The sequence below is a fragment of the Talpa occidentalis genome, unplaced genomic scaffold (assembly GCF_014898055.3).
Source record: "Talpa occidentalis isolate TD23 unplaced genomic scaffold, MPIMG_talOcc4v2.1 talOcc4.8, whole genome shotgun sequence".
Lineage (NCBI taxonomy): Eukaryota > Metazoa > Chordata > Mammalia > Eulipotyphla > Talpidae > Talpa > Talpa occidentalis.
Window position 1 is genome coordinate 67,650,432 of NW_023605194.1, and position 22,912 is coordinate 67,673,343.

At 48.6% G+C, this 22,912-nt stretch overlaps 1 protein-coding gene across 1 annotated transcript; it reads left to right on the forward strand.

Moving 5' to 3' along the window:
• Positions 1 to 235: 235 nt before the first annotated feature.
• On the forward strand, positions 236 to 12,265 carry PRODH (proline dehydrogenase 1). The gene is made up of 8 exons (XM_037497706.1): positions 236 to 508; positions 3,136 to 3,344; positions 8,509 to 8,543; positions 8,984 to 9,133; positions 10,425 to 10,489; positions 10,679 to 10,795; positions 11,167 to 11,246; positions 12,012 to 12,265. The coding sequence occupies exons 1-8, from the start codon at positions 236 to 238 to the stop codon at positions 12,217 to 12,219; spliced, it is 1,137 nt and encodes a 378-aa protein (XP_037353603.1). The 3' UTR covers positions 12,220 to 12,265.
• The last annotated feature ends 10,647 nt before the right edge of the window (positions 12,266 to 22,912 follow it).

Genomic DNA, 22,912 nt, shown 5'->3' on the forward strand with positions numbered 1-22,912 from the left:
GACGAGGCGGCTCCCGAGAGGTGAGTGGCTCCGGAGCCAGGATGGACCTTCCTAGCAAAGGGCAAGGCTCCTGGCGCGGTGTGGCAGTTGGGGCCTCCCGGGGGCGGGGCGGCTAAGGCCGCGAGGTACTGAGCTCCCGAGTAGAGGAGTGGGCCTGGCGGGGCGCGGGGTGGAGCCTGCGGGCGGGGCCGGCGGCGCCGTACTTAAGCCGCTCCGCGCACGCCTGCGTCCAGCCATGGCTCTGCGGCGCATCTGGACCCTGCTGCGCTTCGGCGCCCCCAGCCCCGCTCCGCCGTTCCCTGGGCCGGGGACCCGCGAGCCGCCGTTGGCAGGCCCAGGGCTGGTGCCCGGCCGCGGGGTGGCAGAGGCCGCGAGGCTGCTGCTGCCCGCGGTGGACTTCGGCAACGCGCAGGAGGCGTACCGCAGCCGGCGCAGCTGGGAGCTGGTGCGCAGCCTGCTGGTGCTGCGCCTGTGCGCCTCACCCCTGCTGCTGGCGCACCACGAACAGGTGCGCGGCCGGGAAGGGGGTGGGGGGGTGGGGGCGCGAAGGGGAGGGGGCGGGCACGGGCGCGAGGGTGCGAGCTGGCCGGGCCCTGTGGGGATCTTCTGCCTGTCAGGGAAGCTTAATGAAGTTTCAAAGCGGGATCTCTTGAACATCGCCTGTGGCCCTGAGTCAGGAAGGGAGGTGTTTCCTGCATTCCTTTTTGGGCCTTGTGAGTTTTCCTGCGTATACATTACTACCAACTAAAAACATGAATTTTCCTACATATCAGTTACTACCAACTGAAAGCAAAGACCAACTGAATTTTTTTTAGGGTATGGTTATTACCTGAAATTTAAAATGGAGTGTTCTCTCTGTTACCCAAAAGGAAGTCTGGAGGTGCTGAATGGCTCACAGCCTGTGATAGCTGTGACCCACCTGCTCCCCAGATAGGGCTGCTCCAGACAGTGTTAAAGGGTAAATGGGATGCCTCTTAAACATCCAGCTTTTTTTTTTTTTTTAACTTTTAAAGACTTTATTATTTTTTTAAAGATTGATTTATTTATGCATACAAGAACTGGGGTACAAGACAGAGGTGCGGGGAGGTAAGAGGATTCACCAGAGACAGAGTGGGGAAAAGAACAGACAGATTGAAATGCACTGCTAAGGGGAGCAGTGGGCGAGTTGGGAGAGGTCAGCCGGGCCATGTGGGTTGTGGGGGCATGGAACTCGTGCTGCAGTGCCTACGATGGCTTCATAGGTTGTATCTTAACCCCTTGAGCCACCAGGGAGGCCCCAAACATTCAACTTTTAAAACTTTAAGCTGCTAACTTTGAAAAGTAACTTTGAAAACTTTGAAAAGGCTTTCAGGATATGGGAATTAAAAGCAGAACACTGTGTTAGCCAGTGGGGGTATAGAGATGATAATTATTTCACCCTGATCCTGGGACTGGCTATTGTGGTTGGAGGTGAAAGCAGAAGCCACAAGTTGGAGTTAGGTGACTCTGAAGGGACTGTGAGGGTAGAAGAGGTGTTGGCCTGGAACCCTTGGGGAGCTTCATGGTTGACTTCAGAGCCTAGGACTGATGGTAGCAGGAATGTTGGAGAGTGGGGGGAATCGTAGGAAGAAGGGGCCAACTTGAAGAGGTGGAGGCCTCAGGGAAGCTACCCTGAGTTTGTGGTGGCCCAAGGTAAAGTCATAGCTGGGGCAAATCCAGGTCAACCAGTGAGGAAGGGGAAAAGGAACACTTGAGGTCAAGAAAGTTGGTGGGGGGAGGGTGGAAAGTGATGAGAACCTTCTGGGGAGCACCAGCATCTGAGGGACAGCAGGAAAGGAGCTCAAGTGTTGGCAGTGCAGTGGTAACAGGAAGGAGGTACCTGGGGGACAGGTATGACTAGGGAGGAAGCGGTTGTCTAGGGGGTCTGTTGGCTGATTTTGGGGCTGAAGGTTTTTGACTTGCTCATGCTTTTACTTAAAATAGAGATTATTTCCTGCGGCCCTGATTCTAAGTGTTCCTCCCACCTCCAAGAAAAAAAAAGGGGGTTTGAGAAACTTTGGGTTTTTCCTGCTTTGGAGCTGAAGTGATGGGCAGTAGACACAGGAATTCCCAGGCAAGTAGTATGTGTGTCCTTCCAGTCCTAGGAATCTCCAGTTGTCCTCATTCCTCCTGTCCTGGCTTTTCCCTTGTGGCTTACCTTAGCAAGCCCTCCTCTGTGAATCTATGTTAGCAAATACCTTCAGCTCTCATTCACCCAGGTACTCCTTCATTCCATATTCTGAATTGCTTTGTGGCAGTACCTTGCTCTGCCCTCATTTGCTATCTCCCTGCCACTAGAATGTGGGTACCCAGTCTGTTTTGTCCAGCCTAGAATTGTGTTGGGCATGAACCAGCTGCTCTGCATGTTTGATGCAGAATGATGGCAGAAATTTGGGGTATGGCAAAATGTGATTGGAGGAGAAAGCTGAGTGGGCAGCTGAACTGCTGGTCCCCTGTGGTCATGCATGATTGTGCCTAGTCCCTTAGAGGGATCTCATCTCACAGACCTTTCAGTTGGTCTCCTGGCTTATTGTTAGCCTTTACTTAATACCAGCTGAATTCACTCATTCTGTGTTTTTTATGTGATCATCTGTTGGACAAGTGGAGGGCCAGCACCTTGCCACTTTTAGAAACTTGGAATAAGGAGAAAACAAAAAGTTGCAAAATCTAGGTGCTTACCTTCTAGAAAATTGCAACAAATCTTCCTGTTGGCCAGTGTAGCCTCTGAAGTAAGGGCACAGAGCATCTTAGTACATGCATTCCTGCTGCTGTATCCAGAGAGACCAGCCATTTGCATCTTTATCCGCTAAGTGGTGGTCAGGCATTTGCTGTGTGCTGCTGGAGTCACCCCTGAGTCTGCAGGGAAGTGAGGCAAGAGTGGCCAAGGGGGTGACCCTTGGCACTGGCCACCCCTTGTGAAGAACATGTGACTGACAGTGGCTGTGAACAGAGAAGCAGGCTGTTTTGGGCAGTCTCCATTATAAAATCAGGACTGTGAGCTTATTTTGGTCCTGAGGACAATGTTCAAGACTTCATGGTTGGAGTAAAGTGGGTAGGATAACCTTCTGGGGGCAGGGGAGGTTGGGCCCAGGACAGCTACTTCCTTTTACCTTTCAGCTGCTCCACCTTGCCAGGAGACTTCTGGGGCAAAGGTTGTTTGATAAACTCATGAAGATGACCTTCTACGGGCAGTTTGTGGCTGGCGAGGACCAGGAATCCATCCGGCCCCTGATTCAGCACAACAGGGCCTTCGGCGTGGGCTCTATCCTGGACTACGGGGTGGAGGAGGACCTGAGCTCTGAGGAGGCAGAGCACAAGGAGATGGAGTAAGACCTGCCTGGGCATCTGCTGGCAACCCTAGAGTCCTCTGAGGTTGACCAGAGGCTAGGCTGTGACCTGGGCTAGGAGGAGACCAAGCCTTGGAGAATTTGGTTAACCTGAGTAGCAAAGGTCCTTTTGGATTCTTTTTTTTTTTTTTTTAAAAAAAAAGATTTATTTATTTATGCATACAAGAACTGGGACACAGGCCAGAGGTGTGGTGGGTGAGAGGATTCACCAGAGACAGAGTGGGGAACAGAACAGGTGGATTGACTGAAATACACTGCTGAGGGGAGCAGCGGACGAGTCAGAGGTCTGCTGTGCCATGTGGGTCACCTCTCTGGCCAGGGATTGAGCTCGTGTTGCAGTGGTTGCAGATAGCTTCATAGTGCTGCGTTTTTATCTATTAAGAGGTTGTCAGGCATCCACTTGCACCACCAGGGAGGACCGTCTTGGGTTCTTCCTGGAGTTCTTGCATTTTGCCACGTGAGAATGGTGGGATATCTAGTGTGTATGAGGCTGGAGGAGGGGCAAGTATAGGAATTGGCAAACTGTACTGCCCACTACATTGTTTTGTATGGTCTGCAAGCTAAGAATGATTTTTACATTTTTTAATGGTTGAAAAAGATCAAAACAGAAAAATGTTGTGACTCGTAAAAGTTACATGAAATTCATATTGCTTTTGCCAGACAAGTGAAAGCTGTTGAGTAGCTTGGCAGACATTGTGTGACCCACAGGCTGAAAATAGGTGCTGCCAGGCCATTTACAAAAACATTTGTCCACCCTGGTATCAGAGGATTCTGGCTTCCTCTCTGCTAAAGCATTTCTCCTTGGGGGAAGCACAGGGTGGGGTGGGGAGGGGATTCTTGACCTGCCCAACAGGTCTCACTTTCTGGACGCTGAGACTGTTTTGTAGGTGACAAGCCAGACCTGGTGCTTCTTCGGAGAAGGGACCGCACAGGCAGGAGCAGTGTGATATACCAGCCTGGGGTTTTCTCCCTGGCTCCCCCTGTGCTGTAGGGCTTGTCCTCTGGGCAGTGAGTGTGGGGAAAGGTGGCATCTTCCTCATGTGCCCTTCTGGGCCATAGGAAAGAATTAGAGTACCGGGTCACTGTCTGCTTCCCAGAGTAGTCGCCTCACTGGAGGTCCAGGCAAGACAAGCTCTTTCTTGTAAAATGCACAGTTTCTGTGCTGGTGCTAGCGGCCTCCAGGTGTATCCTTTCTTGTATTCGGGGCCTGGAGTCCTCAGCAGCAGTGCCCAACCCATGGGAGGTGTGGACAAGCCTGCTGAGTAACCTACCATCTCAGGCAGTGATGTTTGCTCTAGCCTGGGAGCTGGGAGGGGGAAGGGTCACATGAGCCTTCCTGCCTGGGAACGGAATGTCCAGCCTTGAGCCTTGGAGTCTTGCCTCTAAGCCAGTGAGGCTAATTGGCCTGGGGTGCCCTGCCCCTGCCTAGTGATTCGCTGTCTCGAAGGCGGAGTTCTCCTCTCAGACCCTGTGTTCCCAGGGCTGTGAGATGGGGCTGCTTTTGCTGAGGCTATCTGTTGAATAACTAATGGGTTGTGTCCCAGCCACTTTTGGGTGTTTTCACCAGGGAATTTTCTCTCTGACATGAAAAGACTTCTTTCCACTCCCTGGTTTCTTCCCTGCCCTGCAGAGGGAGCATTGGGAAGTGGGTGGCTTGTGTTCTGCCTTCTATCTGTGCTGTGCTTGTGCACTCCTGCTTGAGCTGCACTCAGTAGGTTCTGGAACGTGAGCAGCAGTCCCTTAGCATCCTAACAGGGTGACTGCTGGCTGATGCTTATGGCAGGTGTCATGGATGCCCCCCAAGCTCCACTGCCTAGCAGCATCATGCCTTCAGAGGGGCCTAGGTTGGGGGGGACAGAATTGGACTTAAAGGTTCCACGGGAACATTTACATCTGGATGGTTTACTGGGAGTTCTGGCTGGGAGGGACTGTGTAACCCTTGAGCTGGGGAATAGCTTCTTATCCTGATGGGGCCCAGAAAGCCATTCTCCTATTTCTGATGGGGCCCATAGGCTCTTGGGAGAGCTGGGAGACCACTGCCCAGAGTAAGGCCGTGGTGGTGGGTGGGCATGGGTGGTATTGGCCTGACCTGGGCAGAACTGTGAGGCAGGAAATTATGGAAGTATCTGAATGTGCAGGAGGCCCAACAGGTGGGGCCCAGGAAGGGGGATCCAGGAGGACTGCCGCCAGGTAGAAAGCAGGAGGTGCACAAGGGAGGTGCAGCAGAGCCACTTAGGAGGGGGTGGGATAATGTTCCCCAGATCATTTGTTAGAAGGTAGAGGCTAGGGCCAGCCCCAGGAGGCTGAGAGCTGCAGAGATGGGCAATGAGACTAAGGGCACATTCCTGATGCTAGGTGGTAATAGTAGCCTGGAACAGTGTGGATGGCAGGTGTGTCCATCCTGCTGTGCAGACGCTGGCTGGCGGGGGGTGGGACCTGGACCCTGACTCTCAGGGGCCATTTCCTTAGGACTGTCATGAGCAGAGTGACTGAGCACAGCCTGGAACCAGGAGCTGGGGGTCTGAGGAGTTGGCCTAGCCTCTAAGGTGGGAACCTTAGAGCAAGTGGGAACCTCCTCCTTGGACTTTGCTTCCACCTGTCACCCAATCTGTGTTTTCCTTAGGGAAGAGCTATGTGAGGGTGAGTGCAGGTGGTGCGGTCTCCCTTGCTTTCCTCCCCTTATATTCTTCTAATAGGCATCCAGCCAGCAAGTCCCTCATGTAGCTGAGAACTGATCTTTGGAAGCAGCTCAGGGGATGATCAGGGTCTCCTCACTGCCTCTTGTGATTGTTTCTGCCCCTTGCCTGCCAGAACACATAGTTCCCCTCTCCACACTGGGCTCCCCAGCCCACATGTGTGTGCCTGCATATGTGTACATGTGTGTGCATAGACAGTCTCTTTTCCCCCTGATGATATGACCCCCCTCCCCATGCCTAGGATCTGCTCTGAGACAGCACCTCTTCCTGTGACAGTGCAGCTAGCCCAGCTCCATTGCTTGGCCCATTTCTAAAGTATTTCCTGTCTTATCTGTGCCCAGGAGGTTCATGGATGGAAATGGCTGTCCTGCAGCTGAGCCTGCTGGGAGCCTACTTGGAGGGAGCAAAGGAGCAGCCCCACTCCCCTGCATCTTTGGAGTCCAGCAGGCCATCTGTGGAAATGCTGAGCTTCAATAGGTCATGGCCCCTGGGGACCTTTTGGAGAATGTTTTACCATCTGCCTAGAAGGCAGATGCACTGTGGTTCATGCTCACATTATCTGAGCCCATTAGATCAGGTCTCTGTCCTTATGATCCTTGCTGACAGGCCCTGTCCTGCCTTCCCCCTCAGGGGATGGCTTTTCCCTGGTTCTACCTATCTACAACCTGGGAGCCTGAAACTGTCATCATAGGTGTCCTTGGGAGTGAGCCCAGAGAGCTCCTTATCTCTTGCATAGATGTCAGGTGTTTGCATTCCAGTCAGACACTGTCCAGTGACGCCTCATCCTCTTCTGTTATATTAACCATGTGAGCCTGGTTTGCACAAGGCAGCTGGAGCAGTGACTGCCTGCCCAACCCCCAGCCCCATCCCCAGGCAGCTGTGCCACGTGTGGAATCCCTGGCCCCTGTAGACTGGCCTGGCTGCCAGGACTTCAAGTCCTGACCTGGACATTTTGGCTCAAAGTCCTCAGATACAGACCTGGAGTGCACTGGGCCAGAACCAAGTTGGAGGGCTCCTAGAGGGCCCCCAGATGGTCGGACTTGTAGGAGTAGTGAAGTGAAAAAGTGCCATGGCCTGAGGCTACCTCTCAGTGGCTTCTTCTTCTTCTTTTTTTTTTTTTTTTAAAGATTTATTTATTTAAGCATACAAGAACTGGGGTACAGGCCAGAGGTGTGGGGGGGTGAGAGGATTCACCAGAGACAGAGTGGGAAACAGAACTGGCAGATACACTGAAATACATTGCTGAGGGAAACAGCGGGTGAGTCAAGAGAGGTCTGCTGCGCCATGTGGTAGCTCTGTGGCTGGGGATCGAACTCAGCCACCAGCGTTATCAGTGGCTTCTTTTGTTTTACCTTTGCCACAGGTATGCAGGGGGAAATTATCATTGTTCTTTGCGGTGCATAGGCAGAGCACAGGGCCTGGAGGTCTGGGGTTTTAGGCTGCCTTGCAGCTACACTGAGCCATCTCCATAGTACTGGACAGCCTTGCAGCTACACTGAGCCATCTCCATAGTAACTAGTTTAAGAGGCTTTATATACCAAGTTGGATAATAGTGGAGGCTGCTGGGTGTCACCCCAGCCCCCGTGGGCAGTGACACAAGCAGTCCCTTCATTTCAGTAGATTTAACCATCACTCTCACTGCCTCAGATAGCACAGCCACTGTGAGGTGGCTGCTGTGATTCAAACAGGGGCTAGAATGGAGGGAGACAGGGTAGGGACGGGCCAGACAGGGCTGAGGAACAGTAGGGAGGCCAGTAGCCAGAGTGAGGGTGGGGTGGGGTAGCTAGGGCCGTGGACTGGGCTCCTGGTTCTGTCCTCACAAGGACCTAGGGGGCTTTTCAGGAGACCCCAAGGGAAGGTTTGGATTTTAAAAGAAAAATTCTGGTTGCTGCATGCAAAATAAGCCTCAGGGGAAAGAAGAGCAGGGCAGTTGGTGCTGGAGATAGGGCCAGTGGTGAACCTGTGTACTGGTAATTGGAGGAGGTACCCAAATGTGGGGGACAGAGGACACAATAAGGGGCCCTTGATGCCCAACTCGGGATTTTGTGCCCTTGTCTCCATTTCTCTTCAGCTCTGTCTGGCCCTGTCTGCCCTCAGAAGGAATACCCTATTAGTTAGCTGCCTTCAAGCACTTACCTCATGCCTGGGGCTCTTCTGAGAACTCATTCCTTACCCACAGAGGCAGGGGAGCCACCCCTGAGGAACCTGAGGCTTCTCTAGGGCTTGGGCTTTGTAGGGAGTAGCTGGAGGCTGCACTGAATGAGACCTGCAGGCCTGGGTGGGTAGGCCGGGGGAGTATTCCTACTGTCCCAACTATTCCTTATATAGCCCTCCCCATCAGGGCTCCACACAGCCCCATACACCTCTGCCTCCTTGATGGGGACAAGCTTATCACTGTGGCCTGAGGTGGCACGACTCCTACCTTTGCCTCTTCTTCCCACCTGCAGATCCTGTGCCTCCGTCTTGGAGAGAGAGGGCAGTGGTGAGTAAGAGGTGGGAACAGATCTCTCCCCGCTGCCGTCCCAGTCCATGCTGTGGCTCAGGAGCAGAGACAAGCCTGGGTACCCAGGCACAGTGCCCCGCTCTTCTCTGTGTCCATGGGCACCCAGGCCATTGCTGTGTGTATTTGGACACAGTCTTGTGGGCCTCCCAGGTAGGCCTAGGTTGGTTTGGGTTCAATCTTCTTGACCAAGGTTTGCTATGTGACAAGGGTTTTCCCAGGGAGAAGGGATAGCAAGTGCAAGGGCAGTAGGTTTGGGGGGACAGGCATAGTGTAGGCCCTCGACTGCCATGGATCCTCTCAAGAGGGCAGGGGGCTGTGGGGTGTCAGCAGGACCCCTGGATGCCAGCAGCCCTGTTGTGCATTTTGAGTCAACACAGCAGAACCAGTAGTGTTTTCAGGTCCTCTGCCTGCTTCTCTAGGCACAAGTAAAAGAGAGAAGCAACACCAGGCCCACCGGGCCTCTGGCGACTATAGAGACCACGTCATCAGTGCCTGCACATATTTCTACGCCAACGAAGCCAAGTGTGATAATCACATGGAGACGTTCTTGCGCTGCATCGAAGCTTCAGGTAGGGGCCTGTTCTTTGCTGGCCATGATCTTCCATGCCCACCTGGGTTAACCCCTGGAACATGGAGATACCCCTGGAAATGTGAGCCTGAGGCTGGAGAGCTCTCTGGGGCTTGTTCTCTGGGACATTCATGACAACAAGCCAGGGTGACACTGGGAGCCATGGGCTGGACACAGGTCACACACACATCCACTTCCTTCCTGAGGTGCTTGGCTGCCTCCAGGAAGTCACCTCCTGCCCCTCTCTTGGGAGCCAGGGGCCAGACTTTTGGGCAGTCTTGTCAGTGGTTCTGACTGGTTCCCAATCCTGGGCAGGGCTGTGACTCACTTTGCACTGCTTGGGAACTGGTGCCACATTCTGAGGAGGGAATTTCTTCCCCATAGCTTTGGGATGGGAATGGCTGCCAAGGGAGGTAAGCTAAGCCAGGAGGTGGTCTCCAAGTCTTTTTTCTTCAAAACCCACCGAGGACACAGTGTAGCCCCATTGTGTATCTCAGTGTTCCAGTAGGGGGAATTGGAACACTTGAAGGGGATGCGAGTGAGTGGCTGAGGAAACCAACCCTGGGAGACATGGGCCTTTTGTTAGTTTCTAGTGCAGGAATGTCTTGCTGGGGGCAGACAGATGGAGGGGGGGAGGCTTTGAAGCTATGAAGATGAAGATGACATCCAGGAGCCAGTAAGCTCTGCCTAGTCCTACATAGGCCTGATCATCATTCCCCTTCCTGCCTCAGTTTCCTCTCCCATGCCACGAGCATCATGGCTTCTCACAGGTGGAGCCAGCAATGATGGCTTCTCAGCCATTAAACTCACTGCATTGGGGAGACCCCAGTTTCTGGTAAGTGCTGCAACCTTCCTCCAGCAGAACAAGTTTGACATCATGGGCTTCCAAGACACAGAAGGGAGAGATGATGTGGTGGTTGAGCTTTTTCTGAATTGCTACCTGTGCTCTGTTGTGAGTTTCTATTCTGTGACCTCCCCTCCCCCCACAGTGGGCAGCTTGGGTGCTAATGGCTTGGGAGAGGAAATTGAGGCAGGAAGGGGAATGATCATTAGGGCTATGTAGGATGAGGCAGGACTTACTGGCTCCTTTGCCCACCACTTTTCTGGACCTATGTGGCCAGTGCAAACCCCATATCCACCTCTGGTGGGGCCTCTGGAGTAGCTGAGTGCACAGTGTTTATGGTTTGGGCAGCGCCATAGCCAGGGACACCGAAGACTGGGCCAAGCACAGGCTCCTGCTCCACTTCCCACCCCTCAGGGACTCTAATGACTCTCCCTGTGGCTTCTCACAGGCGGAGCCAGCAATGATGGCTTCTCAGCCATTAAGCTCACTGCATTGGGGAGACCCCAGTTTCTGGTAAGTGCTGCAACTTTCCTCCTGCAGAACAAGTTTTCAAGAACTTGGGACTGCCCTGAGCACTGTGTGAAAGCTCATGTGCAGGTACCTTGTGGCTGGGATCCCTGCAGACACATGAGATGGGGAGGGGGTCCGAGGAACTGGAAACTTGGTGCATATGCTAGCTGGTGCTGAGGACTGCCTTTGCAGCTACAGTTCTCAGATGTGCTGACCAAGCGGAGGAGGTTCTTTTACCAAATGGCTGCAGAACAAGGGAAGGCTGGACTGGCGGCCAAAGACACGAGGTTGGAGGTGGCGGCACTGCAGGTGGGGCTGTCCTTCCCCATGGATATGAGTGGAAGGGGTTTGGGAAAGCCCTGTCCCAGAGGAACCGTCTGGGCATTGTGTCAGATATGCTCCCACAGCTGCTTTGGGGCTTGTAGCCCAACCCTGGGATTGGCTGCTAAGGAGTCTACAGCAGAGGCAGAGGACATGTAGGTGGGGAGGCTGAGGGCTTTGGCTCTATAGATAGCAAAGAGTTGTGGAGTGCAAGGATGAGTGGGGAGCAGAAACACAAGCCAGGTCTGTGTTCCATTCTTGGTAATGATATAACCCAGTCAAAACACGACATACCAGTGGGGAGGGGACAGGAAATGTTAATGGACATGGCATGGGCTGATGCCTTCTCACTTCTCAAGGAAAGCATGGTGAAGATGGGTGTCGCATCCAGGGTGGATATTGAAAACTGGTTCAAGGCGGAGACCCTGGGTGTGTCTGGGTAAGAGCAGCCCCTGGTTGAGAAGATGGGAGCATCGCACCTGTTCAACCTTGGTTCCAGCTGGGCAGTCCCTGGAGCTTCCCCTGATCCTGGTTCCCCTCCTCACTTGCTTGGGCCTCGCAGTGATGTCACTGAAGCACCTGCTCTCTTGAGGCACACAGAGTGGGAGTGTTGGAGCCGGGAGTCCATGGGGGCCATGACCTGGCACTGGCCAATGTGGGTGCAGGGCTAGCCCAGACTCTGCAACTGGGAGGGCGCATCCCTGAACCAGCGGGACTTCTTACAGAATTATTCAAGCTCCAAAGTGAGGATGCTGCACCCATGCAGGCAAGTGACAGGTCAGGGCAGGTGAGATCCCAGGAGCCCCAGATCTCATTCATGAGAGCTGGGGCCCAGAGCACCAGGGACCCAGCATAGGTGACAGCATGTGACCACCTTGTATGTGCTGCCCGCTTCCTGCCTGATCTCTCCAGGGCACCTTTCCCCCACGCCCACTCCGCCCTAGTGTTCTTGTAGCTGCAGCCTCCCCAATGCAAAAATGCTTGTTTTGTTTTGTGTTTAAAATTTGAAAGAGGGGGCCATACTTAGTATTTTATCTATCTTTCAAAACTGAGCACTGTGGTGGGTTTTGTGAGGGGGTTGCTCTTTAGGTTGAATAAGCTGGTTTTGGGCTTGGGACCCCAACAGATTGTAGTGCATGCGAGTAAAGCTGGGAGCCAGACTGAGAAGTGTCTGTCCCTGTGCTCACTTAACTTTCTCCTGCAGCACCCTGGACCTTTTGGACTGGAACAGTTTCACTGACATCAGAAATGAGTTCTCCAAGCACCTAGTGGTCCCCAACATGCAGGTGATGCCCCCTTGGCCACTGGACTCCATCTCAGCAGGATGTCTGTCAGGGAAATGCTCCCTTTGCCTACACTGGGCTGGCAGGTGGGGACCCAGAGTGGCTGAGTCTACCGTCCTGGTTCCATGAGACCCCAGTGATCAGGCGGAAAAGAGAGACCCACTAGTGCCCTTGAGTGTGACCGCCTGTGAGGAGAGGGGTGCCTGAGGGTCCTGTGTCCCTGTCATCAGTTCTTGCAGGTTAGGTCACCGAGCCAAACTCAGTGACTGGAAGGCAGGTCTTGCTCAGTTCCCTATGGAGTCTACAGAGAATGGGGCTGGGACATTTCGGAGGGTCTCCCAGTCGCGCAGCTGGTAGTTGATGCTGGGAGTTGGGCAAGGCTTAGTCCCCAGCCTTGGCTGACAAGGCCTGATCCCTGAAAGGGAGGCTAAGAAAAAGAAATCTTTCCCTGTTAAAGAGTCATAGACCTGGAAATGTAAGGTAAATAATAAGTTTACTTCCATAATAAGCATATCTAAACAAGGTCTGGCAGCTGGCCATCCTGAAAGATCTGTATCCTTCCCCTTTTCCTGTGTGAAGAATTTGTATGCTAACTAACCAACTTTATCAATGTAAAGTGGTTGTGTATAAAAGAAACTCTTTGGCTCTAGACCAGTGCTCAGACCTTACGGGACTACCCAGGTGTGAGACCTCATGCATGAGAAATAAAGCTTTCCTGACCTCACCGTTCCTAAAGTACAGCTTGTTCTTCCCCTGCCTGGGTAAAAGGCTAGAATTTATTTCTGCAACAGCCCCACCCACATTTCCTCCATAGCCCACCCTCAGTGTGGGGAAGAAAATATGGCTCAGTGCCTCATTCCAAACTCGACAATACGTTTCCCGCTATCTACAATCACACTTTTAAAAATTACAAATGCCCGCCCCCAAATAATTCAATCTGTGAACATCGTGTCTCGTTCATGGGGCCAGGGGTGGGGTATTGCTGCCATGGTGAACTAGCATCCTGACTTTCTCCTCCCGGGGAGGGAATCCAGTGCTGACAACAATTGGGAGGAAGCTGCTGTAATGTAAAAGTAGGTAGAAGGGCAACGGAGAGGTGGTGGGATGGAGGAAGGAGGAGGATGGCCCCAAATGATGGCTTGTGTGATCAAGCTGAGGTGAGGCAAGAAGGGTCCCAGGACAAGGACAGGACGGGATTCAAGCACAACATAACTTTGATGTTCTCAGGGGTTGGTAGGTAAGAGGTTAAACCTGATGCTCTAGGCCCTGATGGTGGCTGCCATAAAATTCCTTGGCGCATTGTTTTTATTGTTGATTTTCTCCCAGTCTACATTCCTGAGCTATCCGTACAGCTTATCAAGTTAGTGGCTGTGGGAAAAAAGAGCTATCATCCTGAGAACAGACGGATAAAAACTGGAGCAGTGGGCATACAACCTCTGTGAGATGTTCAAGAGCCTGCACAACCACTAAGCTGCAGTGATTAGCAATAATAAATGAACCGCACTTGCACAAAGAGAACTTTAGCCAAGTCCACTCTCCTTGCTTTCTCAGTCAGTTTGTTCTCAAACCCTAACCCTAAAACCTATCTAGCCCTGGCACCTTGAAGAGAGAATCTCATGCCCAGTGAGGTCTCCATAGAGTTCTCTTCAATTGCTCTTTGCTAATCAATAAACACTGATTCCTTGCCTGCCCTCACCCATATTCCTCTTTTTCAATTTTGACTAGAGTGTCTCAAGATCCTTTTCTGGCTTGTGGCAGGGCCCTTTAGTCCATCCCTCCTATTTTCAGCAGGTGGAGTGTGGGAACTTGGATTATTCTGTGCTGTAACTATTCTGTGTCTTTGCCTTGACTATTTCCATGCCTTTCACTCAGAATATGAACAGGGAAAGTTTGAGATAAGGAACTTTCAGGGCAAAAGTCCTGGCATGAGGATCTATACATGCCGAAGATAGCATGTGCTGAAAACAGCAATAGATGTTACACTTGGAGTAGCAAAAATGCTGAGGCTTCCCCTGACTCTCTCCCTGATTTCCCAGTCGTGGATGGGGCTAGATGGTTATGCATCCCCCAACCACACACACTTGTGCATTCCCCGTTTGCCTGCTTACTTCTTTGATCTTTTTCTTTTTCAGCCTCTGTTTAATTCTAAATAAAAACAAGACTGTCCTTAGGGCTGGGCTGTACCTTCTTGGTGTCGTTTCTCTAGGCTTCTCATTGCTGCAATTCACTTCTGCTCTGAGTGATCTTTTTTTCATCCTGCACCATATATTGTAACAAGACTAACACAGTGGACAGTGGCTGGTATACATCTGGATTAGCTGCTTCTTGTTGGAGGATGGGAATCAAACTGATGGATCCCTGGATCCTTTCCTTTGTCCAATTAAAACAATAGTAAAACAGTGCCAAAGGACAGCGCCAAAGAAGGCAACAGGTCACTCTCAGTGGGTTTTCACCAGTACACTGACAATTGCCAGACCACTTAGACTCAGGTTGCAACTACAACAGGGTTTATTTAACAAATAAGAGGTTGGAGAAACAAGAGAGTTTCTAAGGTCACAAGTGGCCCCAGATAGTGTCCACAGTGTCCAGAACCAATCAACTTGTTCCTATTTTCAATTCTCATAATGAGTATAGTGGGAAGAAATATTGGGATGAGGTTGGAGGTATGGGGTGAAAGAATTCACCAGGCACAATGGAGAACAGGAAAGGCAGATTTATTGAAATACACTGCGAAGAGAAGCAGTGGGTGATACTGGAGAAGTCTGCATGAATGAGGATTTGAAGTTCTCTTTTATACTCTGTTTTCATGTACCTTCTAACTTGGGGCACTAGTTTGAACCAGTTACTGCTGAGATGTCTGCTCTCAGGTGCCAGCCTTTGACACAAAGTATATCCTTGCTCTGACTCTGAATTCCTGGAGCTGGGCTGGTCTTTCTGGTCACAGAGGTGGGTCTTATGGTCTTGTCCCCAAGGCAACCTTATCAATTCCCTTACCAATACAAGCTGACTCAAAGACTGTTACAAGTGGTGACCCCTGGAGGGGGTTGCTGGTGAGGATAGATAGCCCCAGTGAAAATGCAAAGTATCTGTGAGGCAGAAAAACTACTCAAAATTTTCAACCAGTTCAGTAAAGTAGCAGGATACAAAATCAACACACAAAAATCGATAGCCTTCCTGTACACAATCAATTGGAAGAAGAAAAAATCAAGAAAACTTTTTATAACTGAAACAAAAAAAAATCAAATACTTGGGAATAAACCTAACGAAAGAGGTGAAAGACCTATACAAAGAAAATTATAAAGCACTATTAAAAGAAGTTGAAGAAGACACAAAGAAATGGAAAGACATCCCCTGCTCATGGATTGGAAGAATCAACATTATTAAAATAGCCATCCTCCCATAAGCAATATACAGATTCAATGCTATTCCCAATAAAAATCCTAATGACATTCTTCAAAGAAATAGAGCAAATACTGATGAAATTTATATGGAACCACAAAAAACCATGAATAGCCAAAGCCCTAGTGAGGAAAACAAAAGAGAAAGGAGGCATCACACTTCCAAACTATACTACAAAGCCATAATAATTAAAACAGTTTGGTATTGGAACAAAAACACACAGAGACCAATGGAACTGAATAGAGAGCCCAGAAATAAAGCCACATTTACATGAACAACTAATCTTTGACAAAGGAGCAAAGACTATGCAATAGAACACGGACAGTTTGTTCAATAAATGGTGCTGGGAAAACTGGACCTCCACATGCAAAAAAATGAAACTAGACCACTACCTCTCAGCGTGCACAAAAATCAACTCAAAATGCATAAGAGAACTGGACATAAAGACCTGAAACCATAAAATATACAGAAGAAAATATAGGTAAAACACTACAAGACATATATCTCAGAATCATCTTTAAAGGCTCATCACCCAAAGCAGTGATAGTGAAGGCAAAGATAAACACCTGGGATTACATCAAACTGAAAATCTTCTGTACAGCAAAAGAGACATTAACCAAAACTGAGAGATACCCCACTGATTGGGAAAAAAAATCTTTGTACTCCATTCAACTGATAAGGAACTGATCACAAAGATATACAAAGAACTCACAGGGCTCAACAAAAACAAAATAAATAATCCAGTCAAGAAATGGGCAAAAGAATTCAAAAGACACTTCTCCAAAGAGGAAATGCAAATGGCCAACTGGCATATGAAAAAATTTTCAACATCCCTTATAATCAGGGACATGCAAATCAAAACCACCCTGAGATACCACCTTAAACCAGTAAGAATGGCACATATCAAATAAACAAGCAACAACAAATGTTGCCGAGGAGGTGGTGAAAAAGGAACTCTCCTACATTGCTGGTGGGAGTGCAAACTGGTCCAACCACTGTGGAAAGCTGTCTGGAGGATCCTCAGTCTACTAAAATGGAGCAACCATATGACCCGGCAATTCCACTACTAGGGATCTACCCAAAGGATACAAAAACATTGATTCAAACGAGCACCTGTGCACCTATGTTTATTGCAGCACTATTTACAATAGGTAAAACCTGGAAACAACCCAAATGCCCAAATATAGATGACTGGATCAAGAAGATGTGGTATATATACACAATGGAATATTATTCAGCAATCAAAAAGATAAACTCATGCCATTCGCAGCAACGTGGATGGAGCTAGAAGGAATTATGCTCAGTGAAATAGACCAGAAGGAAAAAGAAACATATTGGATGGTTTTACTTATAACAGGAATATAGGGGAACCAAATAAGACATCAGTGTAAAAAAAATAATAATAGTACAAAACACAGCAAAGCCAAAACAGACAATTATAAATCAGAGACGTACTGCAGGTGAGGAGGAGGGAGAGGGATGAGAGGGAGCACAGGGAACTATGATGGTGCATGGATACCTTGGTGATGGTGCATGGATACCTTGGGGAAGGAAATTCTATGGGGACTCAATCTGTGGGGTGGGGGATAAGCAAATATTGTTTAACAATAAATAAAAAGTTTGAAACAAAACAAAACAAAGTATATGTGGGGGTGGAGACTCTGATAAGAAATAGAAGGACTGAAGAAGCAGCCCCCAGGATTCAGTGTTCAGAATTCAGGATTTCAGCATTTTTGAATCCTCAGTGATTCTGAGGTTAGCAGTTTCTAGCCACACCATGCCTATCTTCCAGAAGGCTGTTGTGGGCCTCTGAAGAACATGGAGAGGCTTCCAGCAACCAACCTCAGAGAGGAACAGTTTGGTGGCTTTGCAGGTAGCTGAAAGGCTGAATCTGATCCCCATTTTGCTGCTGTTACAGCCTGGCAGAGAAGACCCGGAGCTGGGCTCCTTGCTGAGCTGCATGAGTATGGCCCTTTGTTGGGCTGTTTGGCTGTTGCAACTGCTGTTTTGAGTGTTGCTTGTCTGGTGCTGTGCTGGAGCATCTTAGCAGCTCTATGAGCAACTTTTGCTTTCTCCATGAGTTGTACCCCGCCCAGCCTATAGTGTGGCTGCCACGTGCTCCAGGCCCTAGTGGCAGGAGGATGCCATCTTGAGAGCATTTGTGGTTAGGACTTTAACACTGGACACTTCTTCAGGTGAGGTAAATGGTCGTTTTTGGCCTCAATAACTCTTTGTTTTTTCCTGGCTTGTTAAATTAATCCCATTATTGTTGTTCTCTGAACCTGAGTAATCTTGATACAGAGCAGCAAGGGGCACTAAAACTGGCGAAATAGTTTACTGGTCACTGTCTGTGTTCTTCACCCAGGCGAACAATTGCAAGACTACTCAGGCTAAGAAAACAACAACAAAGAGGTTTATTTGACAAACCAGGGAAAAACAAAGAGTTACTGAGGCCAATAATGGCCTTTACCTCACCCAAAGCTGTGTCCAGTGTTTCTCAGTCCCTGCACAAAAACATTTAAAATGGTTCTTCCCGCCACTGAGGATGCAGAGCTCCTCTCCCTAACAATAGGTCACATGTCAAAGATAGCATCTTCCTGCCACTGTGGACACACAGCAGACAGGCTGTAGGCCAGCTTCCGATCACAAAGACAGCAGAAGATACAACAGGAGATGCTCCATGAGCTGCTGAGATGCCCCAGCACATTACCAGACAAGCAACACTCAAAACAGCAGCTACAGTGGTCAAATGACCTGACAAATGACTACACTCATGCTTCTTAGAAGATGCCTGGCTCTGGTTCTTTGCCTTCTCTGCCAGGCGGCAACAGCAATAAACCAGAAACAGTTTCAGTCACTTGTCTACTTGCAAAGCCTCTGAACTTTTCCTTTCAAAACAGAAGTTACTGTGGTTGAATAACTGTTACAGAGCACCCCCGATATGAAACAGATTGCGTTGATTGTGGGTCCTCACCCAAACACTTAAAAGGGACTTATTAATGCTAAACAGCAGGCACACACAAAAGGTTAACAAAAGGTTTATTTACAAGAGAAGAGGAAATTGGGCCTCTCTGGTGGTGCAGCAGTTGAGCGCTGGGCTGTGAAGCTGCCCGCAGCCTCTGCAGCACCAGTTCGATCCCCGGCCACCGGCGAGGGTCCCACATGGCATGCAGACCTTGTTAGGGGGAAAAGGATGTCCCAAAGCAAATTCCATATAGGCTTTGTGGACTCCACCCCCACCCCAGGTCAAAGCCAAAGACACTGGGAACTCCAAATCCCATCACCACCAAAGGGAAGGTGGCTGGGACCTGAGGGTGGGGTTAAGCAGCCAGGTGGATACAAAAGGCAGACACGTGGGCTTTGGGGCCCCCCATTTTGGCTCTCCACCAGCTCGCAGCGTCCGGCCAGCTCTGAGAGTGACTTTGGGTTTCCAGGTCGTGGGATCGGGTAGGACGCATTAAAGACTTTATTTCCCTATTTTCTCCCTGAGTTGTACATTTTCCTTATTTCCTTTTCTCTTGTAAATAAACCTTTTATTAACCCTTTTGTGTGTGTCTGTAGTAGAGTATTCATAAGTCCCTTTAAAGCGCGCGGGTGAGGACCCACAGCCAGGAACCCGTTTAATATCGGGGTTGCTCTATAACAACCTCTCCTGCCACACCCGCTGTTCCCCTCAGCATTGTACTTTGTCAGTCTGCCTGTTCTGCTCCCCGCTCTGGTGAATTCTCTCACCCTCCCGCGCTTCTGACTGTACCCAGTGTTTGAATAAATAAATAAATAAATAAATAAATAAATAAATAAATCTTTAAAAAAGAGAGAAGAGGAAATTAAGAAATGAATAATTCAGGTAGAAAAAGAGGGAGATAAATTCATGAAAGCGTCCCCCACATTCTGCTGACCTGGAATCCCAATGACCTCCTGAGGGCTGGCAAAAAGCCAAGCACTGTGAGGCCAAGAGAGTGACCCCAGCTCACATGGCTGGTTATATACCCAGTCCCAAAACATGGCTGCTTAACTCCACCCTCAGTTCCTCACAACCCTTCCTTTGGTGATCATGGGATCTGTAGTTCCCAGTGTTGTGACGGAGTGGGGGTGGAGTCCACAAAACCTGTATGGAGTTGCTCAGGACATCCTTTCCCTCTGACATGATGACCACACTTACCCATCTCGGTAAAATGCCTGGCTCCTGGGTGTTCGCCTTTTTTTCTAGGCTGCAACAACAGCAAGACCAAAAAATGGTTTCAGTTGCTTGGCTTTTTGCAAAGCCTCAGAACTTTTCCTCTCTGAGGTTGGCTGATGAAAGCCTTCATCTCCAGAGGCCCACAACAGCCTTCTGGAAGATTGGCACAGTGGGGTCCCAAATCCACTCACCCCTCATGCTGAATCCCAAAATGCTGAATTCTACAAACTGAATCAACCCAGGCCCTTGCCGCAGTCACTTGTATTGCTTATCCATTGTTCCATCCCATTTTTTTAGTATTTTCTTTGGGGCTATCTATCTTCACCAACAACCCCTTCCAGGGGGCATCACCTGTAGTGTCTATGGGTTCAGCTACCGGTTATAGTCTTGCAATTGTGCATGCAGGTGAAGAACTCAGATGGTGGCTAGTAAACTTTGGGCAGTGTCCTTGGCCAGTTTTAGTGCCCCTTGCTGCCCTGTATCACTTTCTGTGATCCAGGTGATAAATATAAAAAGGCTAGCAATATGCACACCATCAAGCCCCACACCGGCCTTGGTGTAGCCATGCTGGAGGCTGCAAAACAGCTTTGGTGCTGCCCAGAGGCAGTGCTCTAGGCATCCAGCAGGAAACTCCTGCTCAGTCTTTTAACTCAAACCTGGCTGCACCTAGGAGGGGCTGCCTACAGGTGGCAACTTCTGATGTGGGTGGAAACCACTTTCCAATGGCTCCTTGAAGCCCATATACAACCATAGCTCACAAATGAAAAAAATAGATAGCCTGAAAATCCTTAACTATTAAAGAAAATTCAATTTGTGGTTTAAAATCTTCCAAAGTATAAAAAGAGAAAACTCCAGGTCTGTATGGTTTCACTGGTGAATTTTACCAAATATTTAAAGAAGAAATGCCACCATTTCCATGTAGCTTTTCCCTAGAGAGCTCGAGAAGAGGGACCACTTACCAATTTGTTCTATGAATTCAAACCACCTGATGGTAAAACTAGAAAAGAAATACTACAAATGATCAGAATTTTTTCATGACCAGAGAAACAAAAACGTCAACAAAATGTTATCTAATTGGGTCTAGGAATATTAGAAAGATCTATATAACACTAAAAAATCAATTGATATAATTCAGCATACCAAGACTAAAAAGAAAAACTTTGTGATTAAGTAAGTTCTTAGACAGAAGCATTTGGACAAATTCGAATCCATTCATGACAAAAGCTGTAGTAAATCAGAAGTAAGAAATCTCCTTAATATGGGCCTTCCTGATGGCACAGTGGGTTGAGCGCAGCGCTGTGAAGATGTCTGCAGCTTCTGCAGCACGGGTGAAATTCCCGGCCGTCCAGGGAGATACCCACATTGTGTGGCAGACCTCTCCTGTCTCACCTGCTGCTCCCCTCAGCAGTGTTTTTGGACTGTCTGCCTGTTCTGCTCCCCGCTCTGTTTCTGGTGAATCCTCTCGCCCTTCTATGCCTCTGGCCTGTACCCCAGCTCTTGTATAAATAAATAAAATCTTTAAAAAAAACCCCTCCTTAATACGATAAAGAGCATCCTCCAAAAATCGGAGCTGTTACAGTTCGTGGCAAGTCTCAGTTCTTTCTTCTTAAGATTAGAAATAAGATAAGAATGCACATTTTCACCACGTCAACTTAACCTCATGCTGAAGTCCTAAACAGTCTGCTTAAAGCAAGGGAAAAAAAGGCATATGCACTGGGAAGAAAGAAATAACATTGTAACTATTTGCATAAGCTGTAATTTTACACATAGCAAACACTAAGAAATCAACAAAAAAGTTACTAAAATAAGTGAGTTTTGTGAAGATGCAGGCTACAACATCAGCACACAAAAATGAAAGCATATTTTTGTGTTCTAGCAATGAATAATTAGAAACTTAAAAAGAACAGCAGGGCCTCCCTGGTGGCACAGCAGGTTAAGCACAGCACTGTGAAGCTGTCTACAGCCTCTGCCGTGCAGGTTCAACATGGCGTGGCAGACCTCTCCTGTCTCAACCACTGCTCCCCTCAGCAGTGTATTTTGGTCATTCTGCCTGTTCTGTTCCCTGCTCTGTCTCTGGTGAATCCTCTCACCCTCCCACATATCTGGCCTGTATCCCAGTTCTTGTATAAATGAAATAAATCTTTAAACAAAAAAGAATAGAAAAATACCATTTAAAATAGTTCTATATGAAGTAAAATATTATACTTTAACAAAGAAGGGACAGGATCTGTATGTTGAAAACCACTACACACAGATGTAATAAATGAAAGAGATCCTAAGTAAAAGGAAAGGTAAATAGTCAACATTGATAAGATTTAAAATTTTGACAAATGGACCCATAGACTTAATGCAATTTTGATACCAAACACCAGCCTCAGTTTCCCTCAGCCAATAAAAGGAAACAGAGTTTTAAGAGAAGGAAAGTAGTTTAATTTATCGACAAACTGAGAGGAGCAGAATCGTGTCTGAAAGACCACTGTCCTGTTCTTTGACAGAGGGCAGAGGTATTTATACAAAGGAGTAAAAAAAAAACAGAAATGAGCAAGGGTAGGCACGACCTTTCATGCAGGCCTCTGGGTATCTGGGGAGATTGGCAAAGGTTGGCACCAGCTCTGCTTTGTTAACCCCCTGGTGTTTAACTTCCATATTATCTTCTTAGGGATGTTCCTTCTTTTCTTTAGAATGTAGAAAGACAAGCTTGTTAAACAAACAAACTTGTTAAATGCAAGAGGTAGGGATGCCCATCTGTTGGGGCAGGAAGAGACTTCTGTCCTGTTGTCACTATATCAATTTCAACAAAAAATGTCAACAGGATTTTTTTGTAGACACAGACTATCTAATTAAAAAATGTGTATGAAAAACCAAAGGAACTAGAACAGTCAAAATAACTTAAAAAGAAACACCAATTTGAAGGAACCACACCGCCTGATTTAAGACTTACTGTAATGTTACAGTGATTCAGACAGTATGATGTGGCACTGACAAACAAATGAAAAACAACAACAATAATAAAACAAAACCAAAACCAGATTAGGAAATTAGAATCAGCCCTACAGAAATATGTGCAGTTGAGTCTTGACAAAGATGCTATGGAGAAAGGGTTATCGTCTCAAGAAATGGTGCTGGAAATTGGACATTCATAGGCCAAAAAAAAAAATCTGGTATTAATTTTACACTTCAGGTGAAAACTCAAAAGAGGTCATGGATCTAAATATAAAACCATAATATTTTTAGAAGGAAAAA